This window comes from Mustela putorius, unplaced genomic scaffold, assembly GCF_011764305.1.
Source record: "Mustela putorius furo isolate JIRA1106 unplaced genomic scaffold, ASM1176430v1.1 tig00003845_pilon_pilon_pilon, whole genome shotgun sequence".
Lineage (NCBI taxonomy): Eukaryota > Metazoa > Chordata > Mammalia > Carnivora > Mustelidae > Mustela > Mustela putorius.
The window spans coordinates 84118475-84140649 of NW_025421998.1; the positions used below are offsets into that span (position 1 = coordinate 84118475).

Below are 22175 nucleotides of genomic sequence, written 5' to 3' on the forward strand. Positions count from 1 at the left end.
CAGGCCTCAGTTATTTTGAGCCTGCTGTGGGCTGTGTGAATTTCTCAGGAGCCTCATTCACGGTCTGTCTGATGTAAGGTGAGATTCTGGGCTTTCAGGTAGAAGATCACAAAGGTGTCTATCCTTCTGGTCACATCATAGCAGGGAACATGTGACATCTTGTCACTGGGATGCTGGCTCTTGGCCCTGCTGCAGGATGTATGCAATTTAAAATGGTGTTTTTCAAACTGTAGGGGTAATCTATGAGTTGACACCAACATTTTTTTAAAGAAATAGAATAATAGAAAATATCTCCATTCACATGTAGTGATAGTGATACTATTTTGTTTAACTTCTGTTCCAGTGTGTGTGTGTGTGTGTGTGTGTGTGTGTGTATGTGTGTTAGAACATTGATGTAAAGTTTATTTATTCTTATTTACAGCCAAAAAAACTTTAAAAAAGCATACTGTTAGTGACTCTTTTATTCTAATATTGTGTCCTTATTTTGGGAGTATTAAACTATCCTTTTTTGAAATATGTATTTTAAAAAGGTTTTTAAGTCTCTACTTATCAAAACTACCTAATGTAATTCCCACTCTCCACCTTTTTTTTGGCTGGGGGCGGGGGGTGTCTCTGTAACCCAGAAGTATTTGGAAATCTTTGCTATAGTGGATTTAAATATGATTTGCATTTATGGCAGTGTAAATTGATAAAATGGTTTTGGAAAAAAACTTGTCATATACAAAGAACCAGACAAGTATTCATAAGGTTTGATGCATTCATTTCCTTTGCAAGAATCTATCCTCAGTTGAAAAAAAAAGAATCTATCCTTGGGAAAGTTCCTAAATATGAAAAAATTATAAGTGTATTACAGCTTCATGCATATAATACAAAAAATTAAAAACAACTTAAATGTTCAATAATAGAGAACTGGTTAAGCAAACCAGTTGTACAATTAGCTGTTTAAAATGATAGTCATGGGGTGCCTGGGTGGCTCAGTTGGTTGGGCGACTGCCTTCGGCTCAGGTCATGATCCCAGAGTCCTGGGTTCGAGTTCCGCATTGGGTTCCCTGCTCCACTGGGAGTCTGCTTCTCCCTCTGATCTTCTCCCTTCTCATGCTCTCTCTGTCTCTCTCTCTCTCAAATAAATAAATAAAATAAAATAAAATGATAGTCATAATAATGGGAGAAAAATGTCTTTATAATACAATGTTAAAACTGTAAGCACAGGGATGCCTGGGAGGCTCAGTGGGTTAAGCCTCTGCCTTTGGCTCAGGTCATGATCCCAGGGTCCTCGGATCGAGTCCCACATCGGGCTCCTTGCTGGGCAGGGAGTCTGCTTCTCCCTCTGCCTCTGCCTGCCACTCTGCCTGTTTGTGGGCTCTCTCTCTCTCTCTTTCTCTCTCTGACAAATAAATAAATAAAGTCTTAAAAAAACAAAACAAAACAAAAAACCCCTGTAAGTACAGTAAGTAAAATTCAAAGTAATATAACGGGGCGCCTGGGTGGTTCAGTCAGTTAAATGTCTGCCTTCAGCTCAGATCATAATCCCAGGACCCTGGGATGGGTCTCACATTGGCTTCCCTGCTCAGCAAGGACTCTACTCCCTCTCCCTCCATCCCTCCCCTCTGCTCCAGCTCTCTCTCTCAAATAAGTAAATAAAATCTAAAAAAAAAAAAACAACAACAAAGTATTGTAACCATCTACATAATGCTATCAAGTGCTGGGTAGTGTGCTAAATGCTTTTTCTGTATTAACTCATCTAGTCCTTATAATGACTATGAATTATCTTCATTTTACAGATAAGAAAACTGAGCACTTCATTTTCCAATAATTCCCTGACACCAATTCAGTTCTGACACTGACTGTAGTTAGCATAGACCCCATAAGTTAAGAGCTCAGTCTCACAAGACTGTCCCCACTTCAGATGCCAGCCAGACCTGGGGCCCCAAGACTATATGCACTTCAACCTGGCCAACTGTAAATTCAGAGGTTCTGTGACCACTCCCACACCTAACCCCACCATCTCCAGGTTCCATAATTTGCTACAGTGACTCACAGAATTTAAAAAACTGTTCTGCTTATGATAACAATTTTATTATAAAGAATACAACTCAAGAATACCCAAATGATGGGGTGCCTGGGTGGCTCAGTGAGGTAAGCCTCTGCCTTCAGCTCAGGTCGTGATCTGAGAGTCCTTAGATCAAGCCTTACATCGGGCTCTCTGCTCAGCGGGAAGTCTGCTTCCCCCCTCTTCTCTGCCTGCCTCTCTGCCTACTTGTAATCTCTGTCTGTCAAATAAACAAATAAAATATTTAAAAAAAAGAAAAAGAATAGCCAAATGATGAAAGACAAAGGAGAAGGATGGGGATGGGATGGTACAGAGCTTCCATGCGCTCTAGGTTTCACCCTCCTATCACTTTGGTGTACCCAGACCTCATTGTTTTAGGGCTTTTGTGGAGTTTCATTACCTAGACATGGTTGATTAAACCATTGGCCACTGGTTGAACTCAATCTTCAGCCTCCTTCTCTCTCTGGGATTGGGGCCAACCCTGAAAAAAAAATTTTTTTAAGATTTTATTTATTTATTTTACAGAGATCACAAATAGAGAGGCAGGTAGAGAGGGGGGGGGGAAGCAGGCTCCCTGCTGAGCAGGGAGCCCAATGCGGAGCTCGATCCTAGGACCCTGAGATCATGACTTGAGCCAAAGGCAAAGGCTTAACCACTGAGCCACCTAGGTGCCCCCAGCCCTGAAATTTTTAAAGGCTCACCAGGAGTCACCTTGTTAGCATAAATTCAAGTATCGTTGACTGGGGCTTATGAATTACGCTTATCAGGAAATTCCAGAGATCTTGGGAGCTCTGTGCTTGGAACAGCATTCAAAGACCAAATACATTTTTTTTTTTAAGATTTTATTTATTTATTTGGCAGACAGAGATCACAAGTAGGCAGAGAGGCAGGCAGGGGGGGGGGGAAGCAGGCTCCCTGCTGAGCAGAGAGCCTGATGTGGGATCTATCCCAGGACCCTGGGATCATGACCTGAGCAGAAGGCAGAGGCTTTAACCCACTGAGCCACCCAGGTGCCCCCAAATACATTTTTTATACCACACTGAGGCACAGAGAGGTTAAGTGACTTGCTTAAGATCTCAATATGAGATGACTGAGATTCAAAAATTTTTAAATTTATACATACTAATATGTACTGGTAAGAAATAACTCCAAAATACTTAAAGAAGTTTGGGGGGTGGGGTCACATTAAAATATTTTTATATAAGATTATAAATTTAGGGATGCCTGGGTGGCTCAGTTGGTTAAGCGTTTGCCTTCGGCTCGGGTCATGATCCCAGGGTCCTGGGATGGAGTCCCACATCAGGTTTCTTGCTCAGTGGGGAGCCTGCTTCTCCCTCTGCCTGCTGTTCTCTCTGCTTGTGCTCTCTCTCTTTCTCTGACAAATAAATAAAATCTTTTTTAAAAAAATTATAAATTTATACATACAACATCATAGGAAATCTAGTTTTAAAATAAGTTGGAGTTGAAATAATACCTATCTGACAATCCTAAAGTTTTGGAACACTAGAGCTGAGGGGCTTTTTTTATATAAATGAAGAACTATGATCCAAAAAATGAGATTTGCCCAAAATCATACAGTGGGTTAATGACATAGCTGAAATCAGCTCTTAAGCTTTAAGTCTAAGCTGAAAAATACCTCTTTTGTTTTAGTTCATCTCATTGTTCTAAAAATCAGCTACATGCTCTTCTGGTCCGTGTTTATGTAGGTCAGACAAAGGCACAGATTGCGTAGCTTTCATATCTATTCACAATCCTAACCCTTTACTCAGAGTTTCTGATTTTATATAAGAACCTTCAGCCCTGCCCTGAACTGAGCCTCAGATGTTGGCTAGGAGGAAGGTACCTCTTTTTTTTTTTTTTTTAAGATTTTATTTATTTATTTGACAGAGAGAGATCACAAGTAGGCAGAGAGGCAGGCAGAGAGAGAGAGAGGAGGAAGCAGGCTCCCTGCCGAGCAGAGAGCCCGATGCGGGACTCGATCCCAGGACCCTGAGATCATGACCTGAGCCGAAGGCAGCGGCTTAACCCACTGAGCCACCCAGGCGCCCGTGGTACCTCTTTTTATTAAAGGCCCAGAGGGGACTCTCCTAGCTGCCTCCTCGATCTAAACTTGGCCTCTGAGAGAAGCAGATGATTAAATGAGAGTATAATCTCCTTTTTCAACCCTTTTCCCAAGTTACTGCAAAGACTTCTCTATTACAGGGCTCTGTGGACTGTCCCACTCTGGAATTTGAGTATGGAGATGCAGATGGGCACGCAGCAGAGTTGTCAGGTATGAGGTAGAGATGGTCTGTGGAGAGTGGGAGGATAGCCAGGAGGAGAAGGCAGGGGTCTGTGATCTCCCCTGGCAGCTTGTCTGTTCTCCACATTCCTTCTTCTGTCCAACCTCCAGCAGTAAATATCTGTTTGCTTTTACATTTCTTTCCGTGAATTCTCCTTTGGAAACAGTATTCTCCACTTTTAGTCTATCACCCTTTTCTGCGCATCCTTCTTTATTCTCTTTTGGTACACTCTCAAATCTGTTTTCTCTCCACCTTTTCCCCATTCCTCCTGTTTCTTTTCCCAAATTCACTCATATCTCTACATGAATGCCCCCTTCTTTCTGCCATCCTCTCCCTCTCTATCTTTGTCTGGATTGTAGCTTGAGTTAAGTGTGATCTCCTCACATCAAGAGCCTCCATGTTACACGTGCTATGAATGCCAGTTATTAATAAATGAGCTTTGGGTGGAGATGGTGTGAAAGTTAAATATTCTGTCACATGGAAGTGACACTTTGAGACATGCTTTTTCAGAGAAAAGCGACAAGGACTTTTAAGGAAGTTCTTGTGAATAAGCACAGGGAATAAATTTGTGATGAGTGACAGAAAGACAGAGCTGAGTTTAATAACCAACAAAGGATTAGAATTCCTAATAATATAAATGTATTTCATATATGTATACATGTATGTGTAAATATGTGTGTGTAGAGAGAGAAGAGAGAGAGATGAGCAACCCAATAAATTGTCAAAGAATATGAACAGGAATTCAGAGAATAGAAAACCATATTATCAATCAATGTATGAAAAGATATTCAACTACATTAGTGAGGAAAAGAAAATTAAAATAACGATATATTATTTCACACTCATCAGATCGCAAAGCTTAAAAGCCTGAAGTTGGTGAGGGTGCAGCGAAATAAGTACTTTTATACATTGTTTGGCATGAGGGAGCAGAGTACAAAATTGGAAAGCAATTTGGTCATATCTAACAAAGTTGAAGATGCATCCATATTATAACCCAGTGATTCTAGTTTTACACTTTAAAGAGCATTTGGGCCCAAGAAAACATGTATAAAGATGTTTATTGTGGCCATTGTGAAAAATTTAAAACCACGTAGGGGAATGGATAAACTGTAGCGTATCAATATAGTAGGCTATCACATAACCATTAGAATAATTGATCTATATCAATATGTTCCAGTATCAGTAAATGTTAAAAACAGTATTGAGAGTGAAAGAAATGGTGACAATTTATGAATGCATCCAAAAAACTGCTTAAACACACAAACCTGAAAGGTATTTCTGAGAAGTCTAGTTGTACACTTGACTGAGAACAGTGTCGGTTAAGTAAATGGATGTGGTCATTTCAGTCATGTAAAAAAAACCATTGAAAGACATACTAAGAATTATTTCAAGAGAAATATATAATATCCTGTTTGGATAAAAACTTTCAAAGTCAACTTCATGTTGTTTACAGATATATAAATATGCTGTAGAAGTACAAAAACAGGCATGTGAAGGATACACACCGATTTCATTAAAATGGTTAACACTAGAGAAGGGAATAAGATAGACTGGGGAGGGAGAGGGGACTTTAGATGTCTGAAGTAAATATAACAAGTGTAAATATTTGCTTAATCTGGGTAGAAGATACATAGGTATTTTATGTATTCTATATTTATCTGTCTCTGGAAGCTCGTGATCTAAAATTTGAAAGTGAAAACAAGAAGTTTAGTACCTAATAGCCTTGTTCCCTTTCCTGACTGGATTTATGCTGTGCTCTTAAAAACCATATATGCACACTATCCACTGAGCATGAAAAGTATCAGAATCAGAGATGGATTTGCTTCTGGTCAATCCAGGATTCTGGAACTCAGGACTCAAAAGCCCTGGCTCCCAGACAAGGTGTTTCTCAACCATTAGACAGCTGGCTGGAACATAAGTGAATTTCTCTTTGTGAATTATCTGTGACCTAGTTAAATTTCCAGCAAGGGTCTCAGGGAACAGAGTTTTGAGGAAATCTGTTCTGTCACCTATTGACTTCTCAACTTTAATTCTTCATCCTCTGTAAGATGAAGGTACTTCCTGGTATAATGTTCTGGAGTGTGTGTAGGAAAGGACATTTTTATTTCTCATAAACTCTCTGCATTTTTTATTCAGAGGTTATTGTTAAGAAAGTTAGATTTTCTTGGGCATAAGCAGCCCTTTGACATCAACAGCTGCTTCTATGTGGTTTGATGCTGTCTCTACCTGTGTGGTCATGGCCAGGAACCTAAACTTCTATACCCTTTGAGGAAATTCAGCAGGGAGAGAATGAACTGGCTTCAATCCCAAAGGGCCATAAAACACATACTCTCCAGCCTTTACTCTGGTTCCTTGAATAACACAAGCATCTTGCCTCTAAATTTCAGACATTGCGCCTCTCCTCCCTAGAGACAGGTTAGACTCAATCTGGGTTGACAAGCAGAAGGGGTTGCAGCCCTAAGAAACAGGAGTGATGACAGTAAATCCTCTCTGCTCCAACCCTCCCTGGCCCTCACCAAGTGTTGAAGACTGCCTTCTCTGCTGTAGCAGCCAGCTGGCAGGAGGAGGACAGGTTTGATGGTTTAATCACCCAGGGACACAAGTGGCTATTTTTAACTGCTCCGAAAGGGAGGAGGCTGGCACTGGATTGAATTGGACACAGGAATGTGTTGGAAGCGTTAGCCCTTTCATGCCACCCTCTCCACCCCAGGCCCCTTCTATAAGGGTCTGCTGAATGTTTGTGACTCTGTCCTATCTTTCCTAACACAGAATTATATAGCTACACTGAAAACCTGGAATTCACCACTAACAGGAGGTGCTTTGAAGAAGATTTCAAGACTCAAGGTGATCCCAGATTCTTTTTCATAGAGACCTGCTTTTCTTCCCCACCCCCCATGATATCCCAGCCTGATCTAGAAAACGCCCAGAACAAAGTATGATTCTTCTTCATCCTCTCCACTACCATTTCTCTATCCCTTCTTGCATATGGGACATTTCCTTTATCTCAATTGGAGAGGCCATGGAATGGGAGCAGGAGAAGCCTGAGCTCGGTCGGTTTCACTGATAGAAGAGGCACAGAGAGCAGAGGGATGGGGACTGGGCTGGTGCCCCACTGCCTGGTTGAACTCTGTGCCTAAAGTAGTCCTTAACTTTAACATTCAATCCCTGCCTCCAACTCTGCCTCACTCCTAATAGCATCTAATAATAATTTCATGTGTCTACACTGATTGTCTCAGACCTCCATTTCCTAACTTGGTCAGTGAATTCAGTTTGCAACTCAGGAGATGTGTGGTGAGTACTGTTTTGTGCAAGATGCAGGAGTCAGGGGTGAAAGTGAATTTGCAGAATCTTCAAAGAGATTATAGTCCAGTGGCAGAGGGTAAGTGTGTACATCACAAAACTAACTGAGGACAAAAGGAAAGTGGTAAGTATCAGAAAACAAGTAAAAGGTATCTTGGGGGCTTTGGAGGGGAGGAGTATCTTGGGAGAGAGATCTTCTGGCTGGAGCATTAGTGGGAAAGAGGTAATTTAGTATTGGACCTGTAATGATGAATAGGAATTGGATATATAGGGAGAGAGGGAACTCCTTGAAAAGGCAGAGAGATAGGACAGAATAGGTAGGCTTTGTGTGGAGAATAAAGGGGATATGAAGAAAGATGGACTGCAGAGTGCGTTTAGCCAGAACTTTGGGGTTTCTTTACTTTTCCAATCTCTTATTCTTTCTCAGCTAAATAAGGAAATCTTTTGAAGAGAAGAATTTGTTGGGGGCTGGGATCAGAGGTGGATATGTTATCAGGAGCCTTTCTAGGAAGGAGAGGCAAAAGCTGACACTGGATCTGTATGGCCTTCTTTCCCCAGTGCAGGGCAAGGAGTGGCTGGAATTGGAAGAAGATGCCCAGAAGGCCTATGTGATGGGACTCCTGGACCGACTGGAGGTGGTCAGTAGGGAACGGCGACTGAAGGTGGCCCGGGCTGTTCTGTACCTGGCCCAAGGCAAGTGGCCACCTTTGCCAACTTGAGATAGGTGAAAACTAGGGAGAAATGTTATCAGGACTAGGATGAGGCAAGCCATGCTAAGAAAGCAAGGTCCTGCTCCCAGATCTTGTCAAGTGCTAGGAGTAACCTGATGCTTATAAGGAAGTTAAGGAGATGGTGGTGGGTACTATTCTGGATCCCTTGGAACTGGCCTTTATCTTACCAGGCATGGCAAGATTTCTTATAAAGTTCTTTTTTCCTGCTTGTGGGCTATAAATATATGTGGAGATTTAGTAAGAGAGTCAGTGTGGCTAGAGTTAGTGTACCACCAGCTGAGAACGGAGGCTTACTTTCTTCAGCTATGGCTCTAACCTCCACTGAGTGGAGGTAATGGAGTGCCGCATATTCACACATGAACCCTCTGCATTATTTCTCATTGGCATTTAGAGGGTTCAAATCAGCATAGCAGCAGGAGTGGATGCAGTGGGTAATTGGGATCAAAACTTGGTATGATTAATTGCAAAAACCTTCCCAGAAGAGACCTAACAGCCAGGTATTCGAAAGAGAAATGAGATAACCTAACTGGAATAGTAAAAGTATACCTTGAGATCATAAAAAGAGGACTATTGATAGAACCAACTAGCTGGTAGCTTAAACAAAACAACAACAACAACAAAACAAAATCAAAACTATTAAAGAAAATAATAAATGGTAGGAGAGTGTTAAAGGGAAGACTGTAGCAAACAGGGCAGTGCCTAACCATATCTCATGGGTCTGGTGCTCTGGCCAACTTCCAACTGCTAGTACCTTTAACTTTTTACCTAAGGGCTTTCTCTGTAGTCCATACAGGGTAGGCAGGAAGTGCTAGGGAATTAATGTGCTCCTCTAGTCCAGTAGCCCTGATCAATGAATGACAGGAATTAGTGGATAAATAGCCCAACTACCTCACCCTTCTTGGGTGGGATGATTCTGAGGGTTATAAAAACATACACTGTTTCCCAGAGCTTCCCCCAACCTGGGTTTCAGCTCTTCATCTGCCTTTTCTTCCCTCTCTCACTTCCCCACTTTTCTATTAATGGTTCCTGAGATCATCTCCCAAATAAACTTCTTGCATTTTGAATCCTTCTCTCTGTATCTGCTTCCCAGGGAACTCAAACTTAAGACAGGCCAGTGATAAACACATTGGACCTGACTCGGACACTGCCTTATTCAGGGAAGTTCTGGAGGGCCCTTGCCCTACCTTTGTTAGCTTAATTGTTGGGCAAGTTTTTGGAAGATAGTCTTAAGATCATGGGGAAGGGTGGAAAGAATTGGATATCCCTCTTACCTCAACCCTGTATGACACTATCTGGTTCTTTAGGCACTTTTGGGGAATGTGATTCCGAGGTCGATGTACTACACTGGTCCAGGTACAACTGCTTCCTGCTCTATCAGATGGGGACCTTCTCGGCCTTCTTGGAGCTGCTCCACATGGAAATCGAGTGAGAAGCCTTAGGGAAGAACTGGCCTAGACAACCCCCTTCCTTGGAGCATGCCTCATGTCCTATGCTGATTCCCTCACTATAGAGACCTCTGTGGGAGCAGGGGCTCTTCACACCTCGGCCCAAAGCTTCCTGACAGCTCCCCTCTATCCAGCCATGCTCTCTGATATTCTGTCCTCCTCCCTGAGGTTGGACTCATCAACAGCTTTTGTCCCACTCACAGCTTCAGTTCTGGGCTTTAGGGTCCTATCCTAGATGGGTGCACTTCTCAACTCAGCCTAACTCTGGAATCCATGAAGGAAACTGTTCTACCTAAGAACATGACCCAAGAGGGATAGGACCGATTTCTGTTGCTATGCCCAATTCTCCCCTTGTGGGTCATAGCTCTGGAGATGGCCTTATCTGCTGCTACCACTATAGGGATCCGTCGTTTTATCTCATGCCTATTACCCAAGAGTTTAAAGAGGGCAGATTGAAAGTGTTGCTTAGCATCTATTTTGTGTTCAGCACAGTGCTAGGCACAGCGTGGATTATAAGAGGAGGGGTTGTCACAGACCCTGCCTTTGTCCATCTTCACCACAGATAAAGGTTTACTGAGATGGCAGAGGAATTTGGTGGGCTCCTTTACCTTAGACCAATTTCTTTTAGCTACATAGCCAGGGAATAGCAGGTACTCACATTTGTGTACATGATAAGTAGGGACACAGGGTGTAAAGAGGCCTTATGAATTCCTGTTCTCTCCTTCCTTCCCATGGCAGCAACAGTCAGGCCTGTAGCAGTGCTCTTCGGAAACCAGCCATCTCCATTGCTGATAGCACAGAGCTCAGGTAAGTGGACCTGCTCTAGGTTTGGAACTGGGGATAGTTAGCAATGGGTTACTCTTTGTCCGATTCCCAGATACACCCAGACTACTAGTAGCTGCTAATTCCACTGGGTTGGGCTCCCACAGGGGTCTTCCCTGAGGTCTCTGACTTCAGGCTGGGTGCTGCTTTGGGAACCTCTTGCAACCCTTCTATAACCCCAGGGTGCTGCTGAGTATCATGTACCTATTGGTGGAAAATATTCGCCTGGAGCGAGAGACAGACTCCTGCCGTTGGAGGACTGCACGGGAGACCTTCCGCACTGAACTGAGTAAGAAGTGGTACTTGAGGAAGGGTAGGGATGAGATGCTGATGGTGGAGGGGAAGCATAGCATCTGCACATCTGCACAGAAGAGACAGATAGCTTTCCTTCCTTTCTCTCTTCCTTCCCTCCCCCGTCCTCTTTCCTAATTAGCATCCATTCTTTTAGGGCAGAGATACTACGTGGCAGGCATGAGGACCTGGCTTGACTTCCCTTGTGTCTATGAGTTAGTACCAGTCATGTGTCATTTCTATGCCTTGGTTTCCTTGGTTATAAAATAGAAATAGCCATCCATCTCACATTTCATCATCAATCTCACATGGAAAAATGAGTTGAATCACCTTGAAAATACTGATGTTGTCATCAGACAGGGATAAGATATGAAGGCCTATGGGTTTAAAATATATTAGACTGATGTGGGAAAGTGAATTGTAATCTATGAAATGCTTTGAGTCCTTCAGCCAAAAAGCAACATGTTTATTACTATTACTTCTAGTTTGGTATCCACCCTCAATCTTGGGAGCTAAGCCATTTTACCTCCATGACCTCCCTTCCTGCCCTTCCTCTTGGGTCCTTTCTAAGCCTCCTTTTAAGGAACAAGTACTCAAATTCTTTGGAGGAGGTAAGAGCCTTCCTCATTGTGTCCGGGAGCAGGTTAAAGGGATAGGGTTTCAGCATTCTTATTCTCACTTTCTCACTTCTCTCTCTCCTCTTCCCCAGGCTTCTCCATGCATAATGAGGAACCTTTTGCCCTTCTGCTTTTCTCCATGGTTACCAAGTTCTGCAGTGGCCTGGCTCCCCACTTCCCCATAAAGAAGGTCCTGCTTTTGCTCTGGAAAGTGGTTATGGTAAGTGACTGATCCACCCACCCCTCTGCCCGCCCCCACTCCACTCCCATCTCATCAGATCAGTAGTGCCTTCTGCCACCTCACTTTCTTATAGTCTGATTCCAGGAGACTGGAGCTAGGCAGAAGAATTGGCTGTTAGCCAATGGAGGGAAATCATATGTTCTGTGTCAGAGCAGGTTACCTGTTTCTATTGGACTGACAGGAGATGTCACTCTGTGAGTTGGGGTGTCATTGTACCTTCCCATGGTAGAACTGACATTTCATGGAAAGAATACTAGTTGAGAGCTGGGAGATCTAGACTCTGCTTGCACTGAGCAACATCAGGCAACTGTCTGTGCCTCAGTTTTTCTAACTACAAAATATGGGGTTTATTGCCTATTCTCCATCCAGATAAAAAGAGAATTTGCTTTTAAAAAAAAAAAATGAAGTCTTAGGGCATCTGGGTGGCTCAGTTAAGTGTCCAGCTCTTAATTTTGGCTCAGGTCATGAGCTTAGGGTCATGGGATCGAGCCTTGCATTGGACTCCACGCTCAGTGGGGTATCTGCTTCTCTCCCTCTTTTTCTCTCCTTCTGCCCCTCCCCCTGCTCACATTCTCTCTCTAAAATAAATAAATAAATCTTAAGAAAATGAATCTTTATAAGTATATGGTTTCAGCTTTGTTGCTAATTATTAAATCTGATCATCTCGGGGCGCCTGGGTGGCTCAGTGGGTTAAGCCGCTGCCTTCGGCTCGGGTCATGATCTCAGGGTCCTGGGATCGAGTCCCGCATCAGGCTCTCTGCTCAGCAGGGAGTCTGCTTCCCTCTCTCTCTCTCTCTGCCTGCCTCTCCATCTACTTGTGATTTCTCTGTCAAATAAATAAATAAAATCTTTTAAAAAAAAATAAATAAATAAATCTGATCATCTCTGGCTCCCACTCCGTAGGACTGCCTGAACAACATACCCTCCAGAGCAAGCTTCACAGGGTGGAATCACCTTTTGACTACAGGAGAAATTGAGTGACTCGGGCTTTATAGCATCTGGTTGTGCTCCTTAAAAAGGGGGCACAATTTCCTTTTTTTTTTTTTTTTTCCCACTGGAAGCCCCCAGGAGTCCCTTTCCTAATTTCTGGTGATGTTTCCAGCCCTGAGTCAGTAAACAATGCTTTATCCTGACCCCTGAGCTCCTCAGATTGGGAATAGTAACTACATTTGCCTCTTCCTGTTTTATTACTTCTTAGTTAAGAAGGGGTTCCAATGGGACTGGAGATTGTGACTCTTCCTCTCCATCTACATTTCCCTGATCTTATTTATTCTGACTTCCCTCTTTTCCTCTCCTCTGCCCCTTTCCTGTTTATACTATAGTTTACCCTCGGTGGATTTGAGCATCTACAGGTTCTCAAAGTAAAGAAGCGGGCAGAACTGGGACTGCCTCCACTGGCTGAAGATAGTATCCAGGTGGTGAAGAGCATGCGTGCCGCTTCCCCGCCCTCTTACACCCTTGACCTGGGGGAGTCTCAGCTGGCACCACCACCCTCTAAGCTGCGAGGCCGCCGTGGTTCTCGAAGGGTAAGAAATAAAAGCATATAGTGGTGTTTTGATACTAGTTGGCCAAAAATTAAGATTCTGAGCTATTCTGGATGTGGTAGGAAAGGGCAGTAAATGATGAGGCTCATCCTGCCTCTGATTGCCCTATAGCCAACCTGAAACCTTGGAGTCTGTACTTTGGCCTCTGTCTCCCGGCTCCACAGGCTCCCGGGCTATCATGAGGTAACGCTGTGATCTTACCTCGTAGATCCATATCTTAATACAGGGTCATTGGCCGAGACCTGGTATGCCTGGAGTTATCCCCGACACCAGTTAGGGCATGACCCAGATCACCTGAACAGGACTCCCAGCAAATCCATGTGCCCAGGGTGAGGCACGTGTCATTTTATTGACAGCAAGGTTTACTCTGAGCCAGCCATGCTCTTGTCTGGCCCTGGAGCCAGAGGCTTACATTTAGGAGGTGACTGATAAGTGTTCCAGGTATAGTCCGATGCCTGGGAAGATCAGAATGATTGGTTGCACTGAGACTTGGCCATGTACTAACCTCCCTGAAATACCTGAGTGACAGGTGAAAGGTTAGAGGTTACAGGTGAAAGGTTAGACAGTCATGTTCAGTAATCCAGTCTACACAAGCAGCATTGTCATTTTTTTCAACCTTTATTTTTTATTTTGTAAAGCTATACTCCTTGTACAAAATTTGGAAGAAATATAAAAATGTGAAGAATGGAGGAAGAAAGAAAATCACCCATAAGCTTAACAAACCAGAGGCAGTCATTGTTAACTTTTTGGCCTATTTCTGTCCAATCTTTTTTTCTTCAACAAGGTTTAAAATTCCAAACTTGCTTCCCTCTGCCTAGCAGCAAGCCTCTGTCCTCCTCTTCCTCAGTCAGCCAGCTGGTATAAGCTCAGAGAAGGCAAACTAATTGAATGTTCACCTAAGCAGAGCATAGTTAGGAAGTAAAGTGCTGGGGGGAAAAAAATCCATGCTTTCTGAAAGCTAAGTAACTGACTTTGGGATTATGTATGCTTTGCTCCCCAGCCAATGACTTGTTTGCCTGAGAGGTGCTTGTCTTGGGATTGGACCTTGTGGATAGATTAAGTGGGGAAGGGGATATTCTTACAAGGGCTGGGTTGTTACCCCACATATCCTGAAGTCTAGTAGCTTATGGGTAGAGGGTGACCTCAAACAAAGATGCTCAGAGTAAGACCTCTGTACACATTCTCTCTACCATCCCAACCTCCGCCCAGCAACTCCTCACTAAGCAGGACAGCCTGGACATCTACAATGAAAGAGACCTCTTTAAGACAGAGGAGCCAGCCACAGAGGAGGAAGAGGACTCTGCTGGTGATGGAGAACGAACCTTGGATGGAGAATTAGACTTGCTAGAGCAAGACCCTCTGGTGCCACCTCCACCCTCACAGGCATCCCTTTCTGCTGAGCGGGTGGCCTTTCCCAAGGGGCTACCCTGGGCCCCAAAGGTCAGGTAGGTTTGATAACTGTGGGGACCCCAAGTTTTGGAACTAGAATCACTGAAGTCCCAGGGTACAGTGTTCAAGTCTCAATAAGCTGGGCTAGAAGTCAGAACTCCTGGCTTGAAGTTTTCTCTGTTAGCTGCTATCTTCCCCCACTGCTCTAATCCTCCTCGAAGGGTTAGGAGCTCAGAAACATTCTGTCTCTCAAGGTTTGCCTTTTTTTTTTCCTTTTCTGGGAATTGTCTCTCCACTGTCCTCTCAGACAGAAGGACATTGAGCACTTCTTGGAGATGAGCAGGAACAAATTCATCGGATTCACTCTGGGGCAGTAAGTGACTAGGTGGTCAAAACTGGCTATAAAGTGGTTCTTAAGGGGCCAGAGGAGTGGGTGGCTGGAAAAAGAGATGTTGTCTGCTAGTTGTGGTGTAACCTAGAGACACTATGGACATCTCCTAATGACTTTGGCCTGGTGCCATAGAATTTTTTTCCTTCCAGTTTCCTCGAAGAACTCTTATGTTCTTAGCTAGGTGTAGGACCTTGAGTGACAAGTCCTTTCCCTCTTGGGCTTTAATTTTGTCATGAGAGTGTTGTCCCTAGGGGTCCTTCCTGTTTTAATGGGCCAGAATTCTGTGAAAAAGCAATATGGTCAGAACAGATCCAGTCTTCCCTCATATCTCCTTCCCCATGAATTCCTCACACTGGCTGAGCACTACAAAATGGAGAAGGCCTTGTTCCTGGTATTTCCCTATAGTTGGGCTACATGCCCTTTTAAGGAACCTACTACTCCCTGACAAAGTAAATGCCCAAAAGACTATACAAAAATCCTAATTTTCAGGAACATTCTGTGTGGCATTTTTCTTTTTGTGTCCCGAAACAATAATGGGGGACCTGGAAGCTTGAAGGGAAAAATCCAGAATACCACATGTTGAAAGTGGCATGGTCCATGTAACTCCGGGGAATATCAGTGGTTCTCTTTAGTTCTTTTTTTTTTCCCCCAATTTAAATTCAATTAATTAACATATAATGTATTATTAGTTTTGGAGGTAGAGGTCAGTGAATCATCAGTAGTTCTTTAAAGTTTTGATAGTTATGATTTGGTATATCTCACATTTCACAGGGACACAGATACCTTGGTTGGATTACCCAGGCCCATCCACGAGAGTGTGAAGACTCTAAAGCAGGTGACCAGGGTGGGCTCTCAGTCTTCAGGGATAGGGAGCCATCAAGGCAAGTTTGATTACCAACATCCTGGTTATTGGCTCCTCTACCAGACACATTCTGTATTTCTCCTTCAGGCATTCTGGCCAAAGAGGAGGAAATTAAGTCTCTTCGTACTTAACCATTTTCCTACATTCAGATAGATAAAAAAGTTATCCTTTCTTCCTCTCATGCCTTTTCCCTCCTCCCACCCTTCTTTCTCTCTTCCTCTTCCTCGCTTCCTTTCCTCTCACTTCTTTCTTCCTATAGGGCCACTAACTCCCAAAGGCCAGGATTAGTAGCAGTCTGTTCTGCATCCAAAGTATATATGAGCGCAAAGAGTAAAAAAAGTCATCTCTTGCACGGACCTTGAACTCTCCCTCACTCCATCATCACTCCATATACATGCACAAAAGCATATTCACATGCAGCAAAACTCTCAGGGTAGTGGTCCAGGGGCATGGGACTCTTCTTTACTTCCCCTTGCCCTTTGGTTGAAGATAAATACTTGAGTATTTTTGCTCTTCAACAAATATAGGAACATAGAATAAACACAGACCCTGTATATGAAGCACTGGACTCAATGTTAAGACTCCTACCTTCAAAGTTTATGTTCTATTTGGGTGACAACCATATACAGGACATTTCCTTATCATTGAGGAAGTTAAGCAAGAGACTGGTACATACATGATTGGGGCCCTCAGTATCTTTTTTTTTTTTTTTTTTTTTTTTTAACGTGATCTCTACACTCAACACAGGGTTCAAACACAACCTCAAGATCAAAAGTCCTACATTCTTTAGACTGAGCCAGCCAGGCACCCTCCCTTTTTTTTTTAATTAAAAAGAAAATTTTTTTTAGTGATCTCAGCCTCTTAATTGATGTCTTTTCTTCCCCAGCACAAGTACATCTCCATTGCAGATGTTCAAATCAAGAATGAGGAGGATCTGGAGAAGTGCCCCATGTCTTTGGTGAGTCAAGGGGGTCCTGTGCAGGAGAAAGGCAGGAAGAAGTCTGTCTGCAGTGCTGTCACAGAGCATATGTGCATACTGTTGGGCTCTTACCATGTGCCAAGCAAGGCAAAAGTCTCTATTTTCATGAAACATTAAAGTTAGAGAAAAAAGAAAATAAGTAATTAAGGAAACAAGAAGACATATAAGAATGGGAGATACAATGAAGAAAATTTAAATAGGATGACATGAGAGAGGCATCTGCCACGTAGGAGACTACTTTCAATTAAAAAGTCAGGATAGGTAGACTTCTGAGAAGGTGACAGTTAAACTAAAATATTATGTACAAGAAGGAGCTGGCCATAGGAATATCGGGGAAAGAGCATTCTAGGCGAAGAGAATAGCCTTAATGAGGGTGAGAGAAACCTTGGAATATTAGGGGTAGTGAATGGAGGCCTATGGCTGGAACACAGGGGTGAGGGATGGGGTTGTATGAGATGGAGTCAGGGAGGTGGTCTGGGGCCACTTAATAAAGGACCTGTAAGCAAAGATAGGGATTGCGAAGTTGTTTCACAATATAGAAGTAAGCCCTTAGAGATTTCAAGCAGGGGGATGACATGATCTGATTTACATTGTCTAAAACCATCGGCTGCTGTATAAAGACTTTACCAGAAAAGAGTAGAAGCAGGGTGAAACATAAGGGGTTCTGTTTCATCAAGAGTTCTATTTTGGTCATACTCAGTTTTAGATATCCATTAAGCAACCATGCACGTGAGCAGCCATGTAACTGAGTATATATCTAGAGTTCAAAGAGAGGACTGGCCTAGAGAAATAAATCTGGGAGCTCTTGACTTAATATAGTGTTAGAAGCCATAGAACTGGCTGAGATAACCCAGGGAGGAAATAGAGATAGAGGATGGGACCCTGGACAAAGTCTTGGGGTGCACCCGTTGTGCTGAGGGTGGGATGAGTCAGGAAAGGAGCCAGAAAAGAAGAGTAAGAGAAACACTCTGAGATGGGAGAGAGTGTGGGAGACTGTGATACTATAAAAGCTAAGAAAAAATTTTTCAAGAAGGGAGTGATCAGCTATGTCCAGTGCTGCTGATAAATGGGTAAGATCTGAGGTGCCCATTGGATCAGGCAACATGAAAATAACTAGTGACCTTGATAAGAGCAACCTCAAATGAAGAGATGGGGCTTGTAGCCTAGTTGGAGTGTGTTGAAAAAGGAATGCAAAGAAAGGAGGTAGATGGTCAACGCAGACAACATAGTTTTATTGTAGAGAGGATAGAAATGGAATGTTGGCTGAAGGAGGATGTGGGGTCAGAGGAAAGTGTTTTAAAGTTAGAAGACACTGGAATATGTTTATGTCCTGAAAGAGATGATCTGGAAGAGAAGAGACAATTGCAGAACTGATCCATTCGACAAAGCAGAAGGGTTGCAAGATCCCCAGCACAAGTGGTGGGTTGGCCTTTAACAGAACAAACGTGGTTCACACTTCATGTCAAGAAGAAAGGTAGAAGGGTGCCTGGGTGGCTTAGTGGGTCATGATCTCAGGGTCCTGGGATTAAGCCCTGCATCAGGTTCTCTGCTCAGCAGGGAGCCTAATTCCCCCTCTCTGCCTGCCTCTCTGCCTACTTGTGATTTCTCTCTGTCAAATAAATAAAATCTTAAAAAAAAAAAAAAAAAAGAAGAAAGGTAGAGACCCTAGTATATTTGGTGTTGAGAAGATGAATCGTCGGATTGCCTCTGTTTTCTCTTTGAAGTATGAGGCTGGGTTAGCAACTATTGAGGGGTTGGAAGGTGAAGGGATTGGTTTGAGGACAGGGCAGAAGAGAAGTTAGGAAATAGATTTTTGGAAGAGCAGGAAGGCAACCTGCTCTCCTAAAGATCTATTGCCTGAGTTTATTGAATGCCTATTTAAGCAGCAGTTGAGTTATATGGGATGGCAGGGGCCAGGTCATTCCTCCCTACCTCAGGGTCTCAAGGCAATGACCCTTGCTCTGGAAAAGAGGTACCTTGTGGGAGGAGGAACTGAACTGACCAAAGATGACGATGGCCTGAGTAGCCCCACAAATACCTGAGGCTCCGGCCCTCCTGCTCTGATAAAAAGGTTTAGATGGGGTCATCAAAGGACAAAGAGAGTTGTGGACAAGAGGGCTGGTCATAAAGGAGGAAGAGGTGTAGTAGGGGCTACTGGAGAAGGAAAGAAAATAGTTTCTACTTAAAAGCTTCCCTCTTAATATTCCTTCCTGCCTGTCCTGGCCATGGGCTACCCAACTCCCTTATCAACCTTCTCTTCTGAGTTACTTACCTTTCACTTCCAAATATTCCAGAGCTCTTGGATGGCCTCAGAGTGACACCATAGGAAGTGCTTCTATGTGGGGTGTCCCAGGCATATGTGCACCCTGACTTAAGCCCATGTATGGCCAGACAAGCAGTGGTTTGAGCCAACTCCTAGGTAGGCGTTCTGACTCCTGACCCAATATGTGATGGGGAAAGAATTCTGTATCGATTCCAGATAATGGAAAAACCAGAATTATAGATTTTCAGGACTGGAAGAGCCCTCAGAAGACATCAGACCAGCCCAGTGATTCAAAAAGAAGAGGAAACTAAGACCCAGAGAGGAAGTAAACTTACCTAAGGTGATACAATGAGTCGTTAACACAGCTGGATAGGAACCTGGATCTAACTCCCAGCTTAGCGCTCTTTTCATGTCACCCTTCACAACTAAGAAAAAATAGCCTTTGGTCAACTGGAAAATGACCTAGACAAACTGTATTTCCTGCCGTAGGGGGAAGAGGTGGTACCAGAAACGCCATGTGAAATCCTCTACCAGGGCATGCTCTACAGCCTCCCTCAGTACATGGTAAGGAGACAGCCGGGCCAGAGCTGCCCTTTTCTACCCCAGGAACAGATAGCTGAGAACCATTTCAAGCTGACCTGTCCATTATTTGAGCTTCTTCCCTGAGCCTTCACCCCTGAGGGAAAGCATTCTCTGACACATTAGAATTCTGAGCTTTCCTCAAGGCTTCTCCAAAAGGAAGGAAGACCTGGCTATACTTCCAAGTCCTTCTTTGGGAAAGGTGGAGAATAAGTTGGGGTCCATGTATGATATATTGGGGCCCTCCTTCTAAGTAAGTACCCTAGTCCCTCTAAGGCCATGGTCTGTCATGTCCTAGATAGCCTCAGACTGAGTGGTGAGGATGTTGATGGTCAGGGTCAGAGGAAGGAAAGGTTTAGAGAAGGTGAGATTGTGTTTATATCTCTCACCTTATTTCTAGGTATTGCCTCTCTATTCCTCAAGAGCAGTCTTGAAGCAGGACAGGGTATAGCTCCTTTCTGGTTCCTCAGTGTCACAGGCAGGTCTCTCAGGACTGGGCACCTGTTTGCCCTTCTGGGGGCTGGGGATATTTGGTTACTGAAGAATGAACATAGAAGCATTAAAACACTTCTCATAAGGCTTTTGAGGTGTGGAAAAATAGCCTTGTTGAATGGGATGGACCGAGATGGATCTCCTCATTTTCTACTTCCTAGATTGCTCTACTTAAGATTCTGCTGGCTGCAGCCCCCACCTCCAAAGCTAAGACAGACTCTATCAATATCCTGGCAGATGTCCTGCCTGAGGAGATGCCGTGAGTGCTTCAACTGGGTTGGCTGCTGAATGCTAGCTGTTTTGTCTACAGCATCTCTCCAGTCCCCACCCCACCTTGTTAACACTCAGGGATTATTTCCAAAGAGGTCTCTTCTCTTTCCACTGCAATGCTCTCTGTTGGGTTCCTTTTTAGCTCAAGACCAAGGGTCTGTAGGGCAACATCAGTGCCAGTGACTGGTTGCATAGGTATGTGGGTGGACGTTGCCACGTGATGAGCCCTTGCCAAAGGGAAGAGAAAAAGAGCAAAGGAGCTCCTAAGTGGTAACTCGAGATTTCCCTCGTGCAGAAGTTCAGATCACCCAAGTTCTGGCTTTCTTGTATATGTTGTCTCTGACCCGAATACCTGGCTCCTTGTAGGCCTCTCTCTAAGCCTCTCTTTGCACTGACTCCTCCTCTCCCCATTGTAGCATCACTGTTCTCCAGAGCATGAAGTTGGGCATCGATGTGAACAGACACAAGGAGATCATTGTAAAGAGTATCTCTGCCCTGCTCCTGCTCCTCCTCAAACACTTCAAACTGAACCATATCTACCAGGTGAGCAGCTAACAGCACTTCTCCGCAGGTCTCTGGTGTTCTCCAGACCCTGTCTTTCAAAGAGGGGATCTAGGGGCCTTTATGGTCCAACTGAACATCTTTCAGCCTCTGCTTTATCCTCCTCAGGAATTCTTATACCTGTTGCACAAGCTTGTGTAGGGGTATGGAGTGGGATGTGAGGAACTGTCCTAGACAGGTGTAGATGTCTGTGTCCTTTGAACATTATCCAAGGGTTGTGGGTAGGAATCCTTGGCTTCTTAGGAATGTGCCCAGCCAGCTTTGAAGTAGTGCAAGACAGGATTCAAGTATTCCACCAGAAAAAAAAAAAGTGGGGAAAAACTATGTAGAAAAACTTTTCTATATGTGAAGCCCCCCCCCTTTTTTTAACTTTTGAGATATAATCCTGAATAAGGCACAGTTTCGGCTCTTAAGGGCTTTGAAGACTTATAATATAAGTAGCTAATTATGGAATGATAAGTGTATGATACAGGTAAGCTCTGGCTGGTAATCCAACCAATGATAGAGAAGAAGTGACTTCTAACCTGAGTCCTAAAGAAACAGATGTTAGTAAGGATATGGGAGATATCAGGGAAAGAAGATAGGAAGCATTTTGAGCAGAAATGTTAATCTATAGAGGGCCAGAGGAGAGAGAGAGAAAATACCTTTGGAAACTGGTTAAATGTTGCTAGAGTTCTCCCTAGAGCAGGGGAAGATGGGGCGGCCTGGTGATACATGGAGCTGGAGAGGATAGCAGGGAGCAGATCATAATATGTATGACAGCACACAGTTACTGGGTACTTATAATGTGCCCAGCACTCTGTTAAGTTCATGTGGCATTTCATTTTATTCTCTTAATCCTATGAGGTAGATCTTATTTTATCCCTGTTTTATAAATGAAGTCGAGCGTAAGAAAGATTAAAGAAGCTGCTTCCCCACAAAGGCATTGTTTACCATGCTGAGGAGTTTGGACTTGGTACTGTGGGCATTGCCAAGATATCAGAGAACCTGAGGGCAGGGAATGGATGGTCTCTGTGGTGAGAACATGGGGAGGAGAGGAGGTACCTCATGACTGCTCAGGGTCTTC

The 22175-nt window shown here is 43.7% G+C and overlaps 1 protein-coding gene across 2 annotated transcripts in view; it reads left to right on the top strand.

The window, feature by feature from the left end:
* Nucleotides 1-22175, top strand: part of STRIP2 (striatin interacting protein 2) — a 55527-nt gene that overhangs the window by 4195 nt on the left and 29157 nt on the right. For both annotated transcript variants that reach the window (XR_001177621.2, XM_004741769.3), the window contains exons 2-16: nt 4253-4322; nt 7102-7176; nt 8191-8325; nt 9668-9788; nt 10547-10615; nt 10813-10919; nt 11631-11758; nt 13102-13305; nt 14533-14768; nt 15020-15085; nt 15875-15938; nt 16852-16923; nt 19697-19771; nt 20440-20537; nt 20965-21091. Coding sequence is in view for 1 of the 2 variants with exons in the window: in XM_004741769.3 (XP_004741826.2) it covers nt 4253-4322; nt 7102-7176; nt 8191-8325; nt 9668-9788; nt 10547-10615; nt 10813-10919; nt 11631-11758; nt 13102-13305; nt 14533-14768; nt 15020-15085; nt 15875-15938; nt 16852-16923; nt 19697-19771; nt 20440-20537; nt 20965-21091 (1647 nt within the window). In the remaining variant the exon portion in view is untranslated. The remainder of the gene's footprint in view (nt 1-4252; nt 4323-7101; nt 7177-8190; nt 8326-9667; nt 9789-10546; nt 10616-10812; nt 10920-11630; nt 11759-13101; nt 13306-14532; nt 14769-15019; nt 15086-15874; nt 15939-16851; nt 16924-19696; nt 19772-20439; nt 20538-20964; nt 21092-22175) is intronic.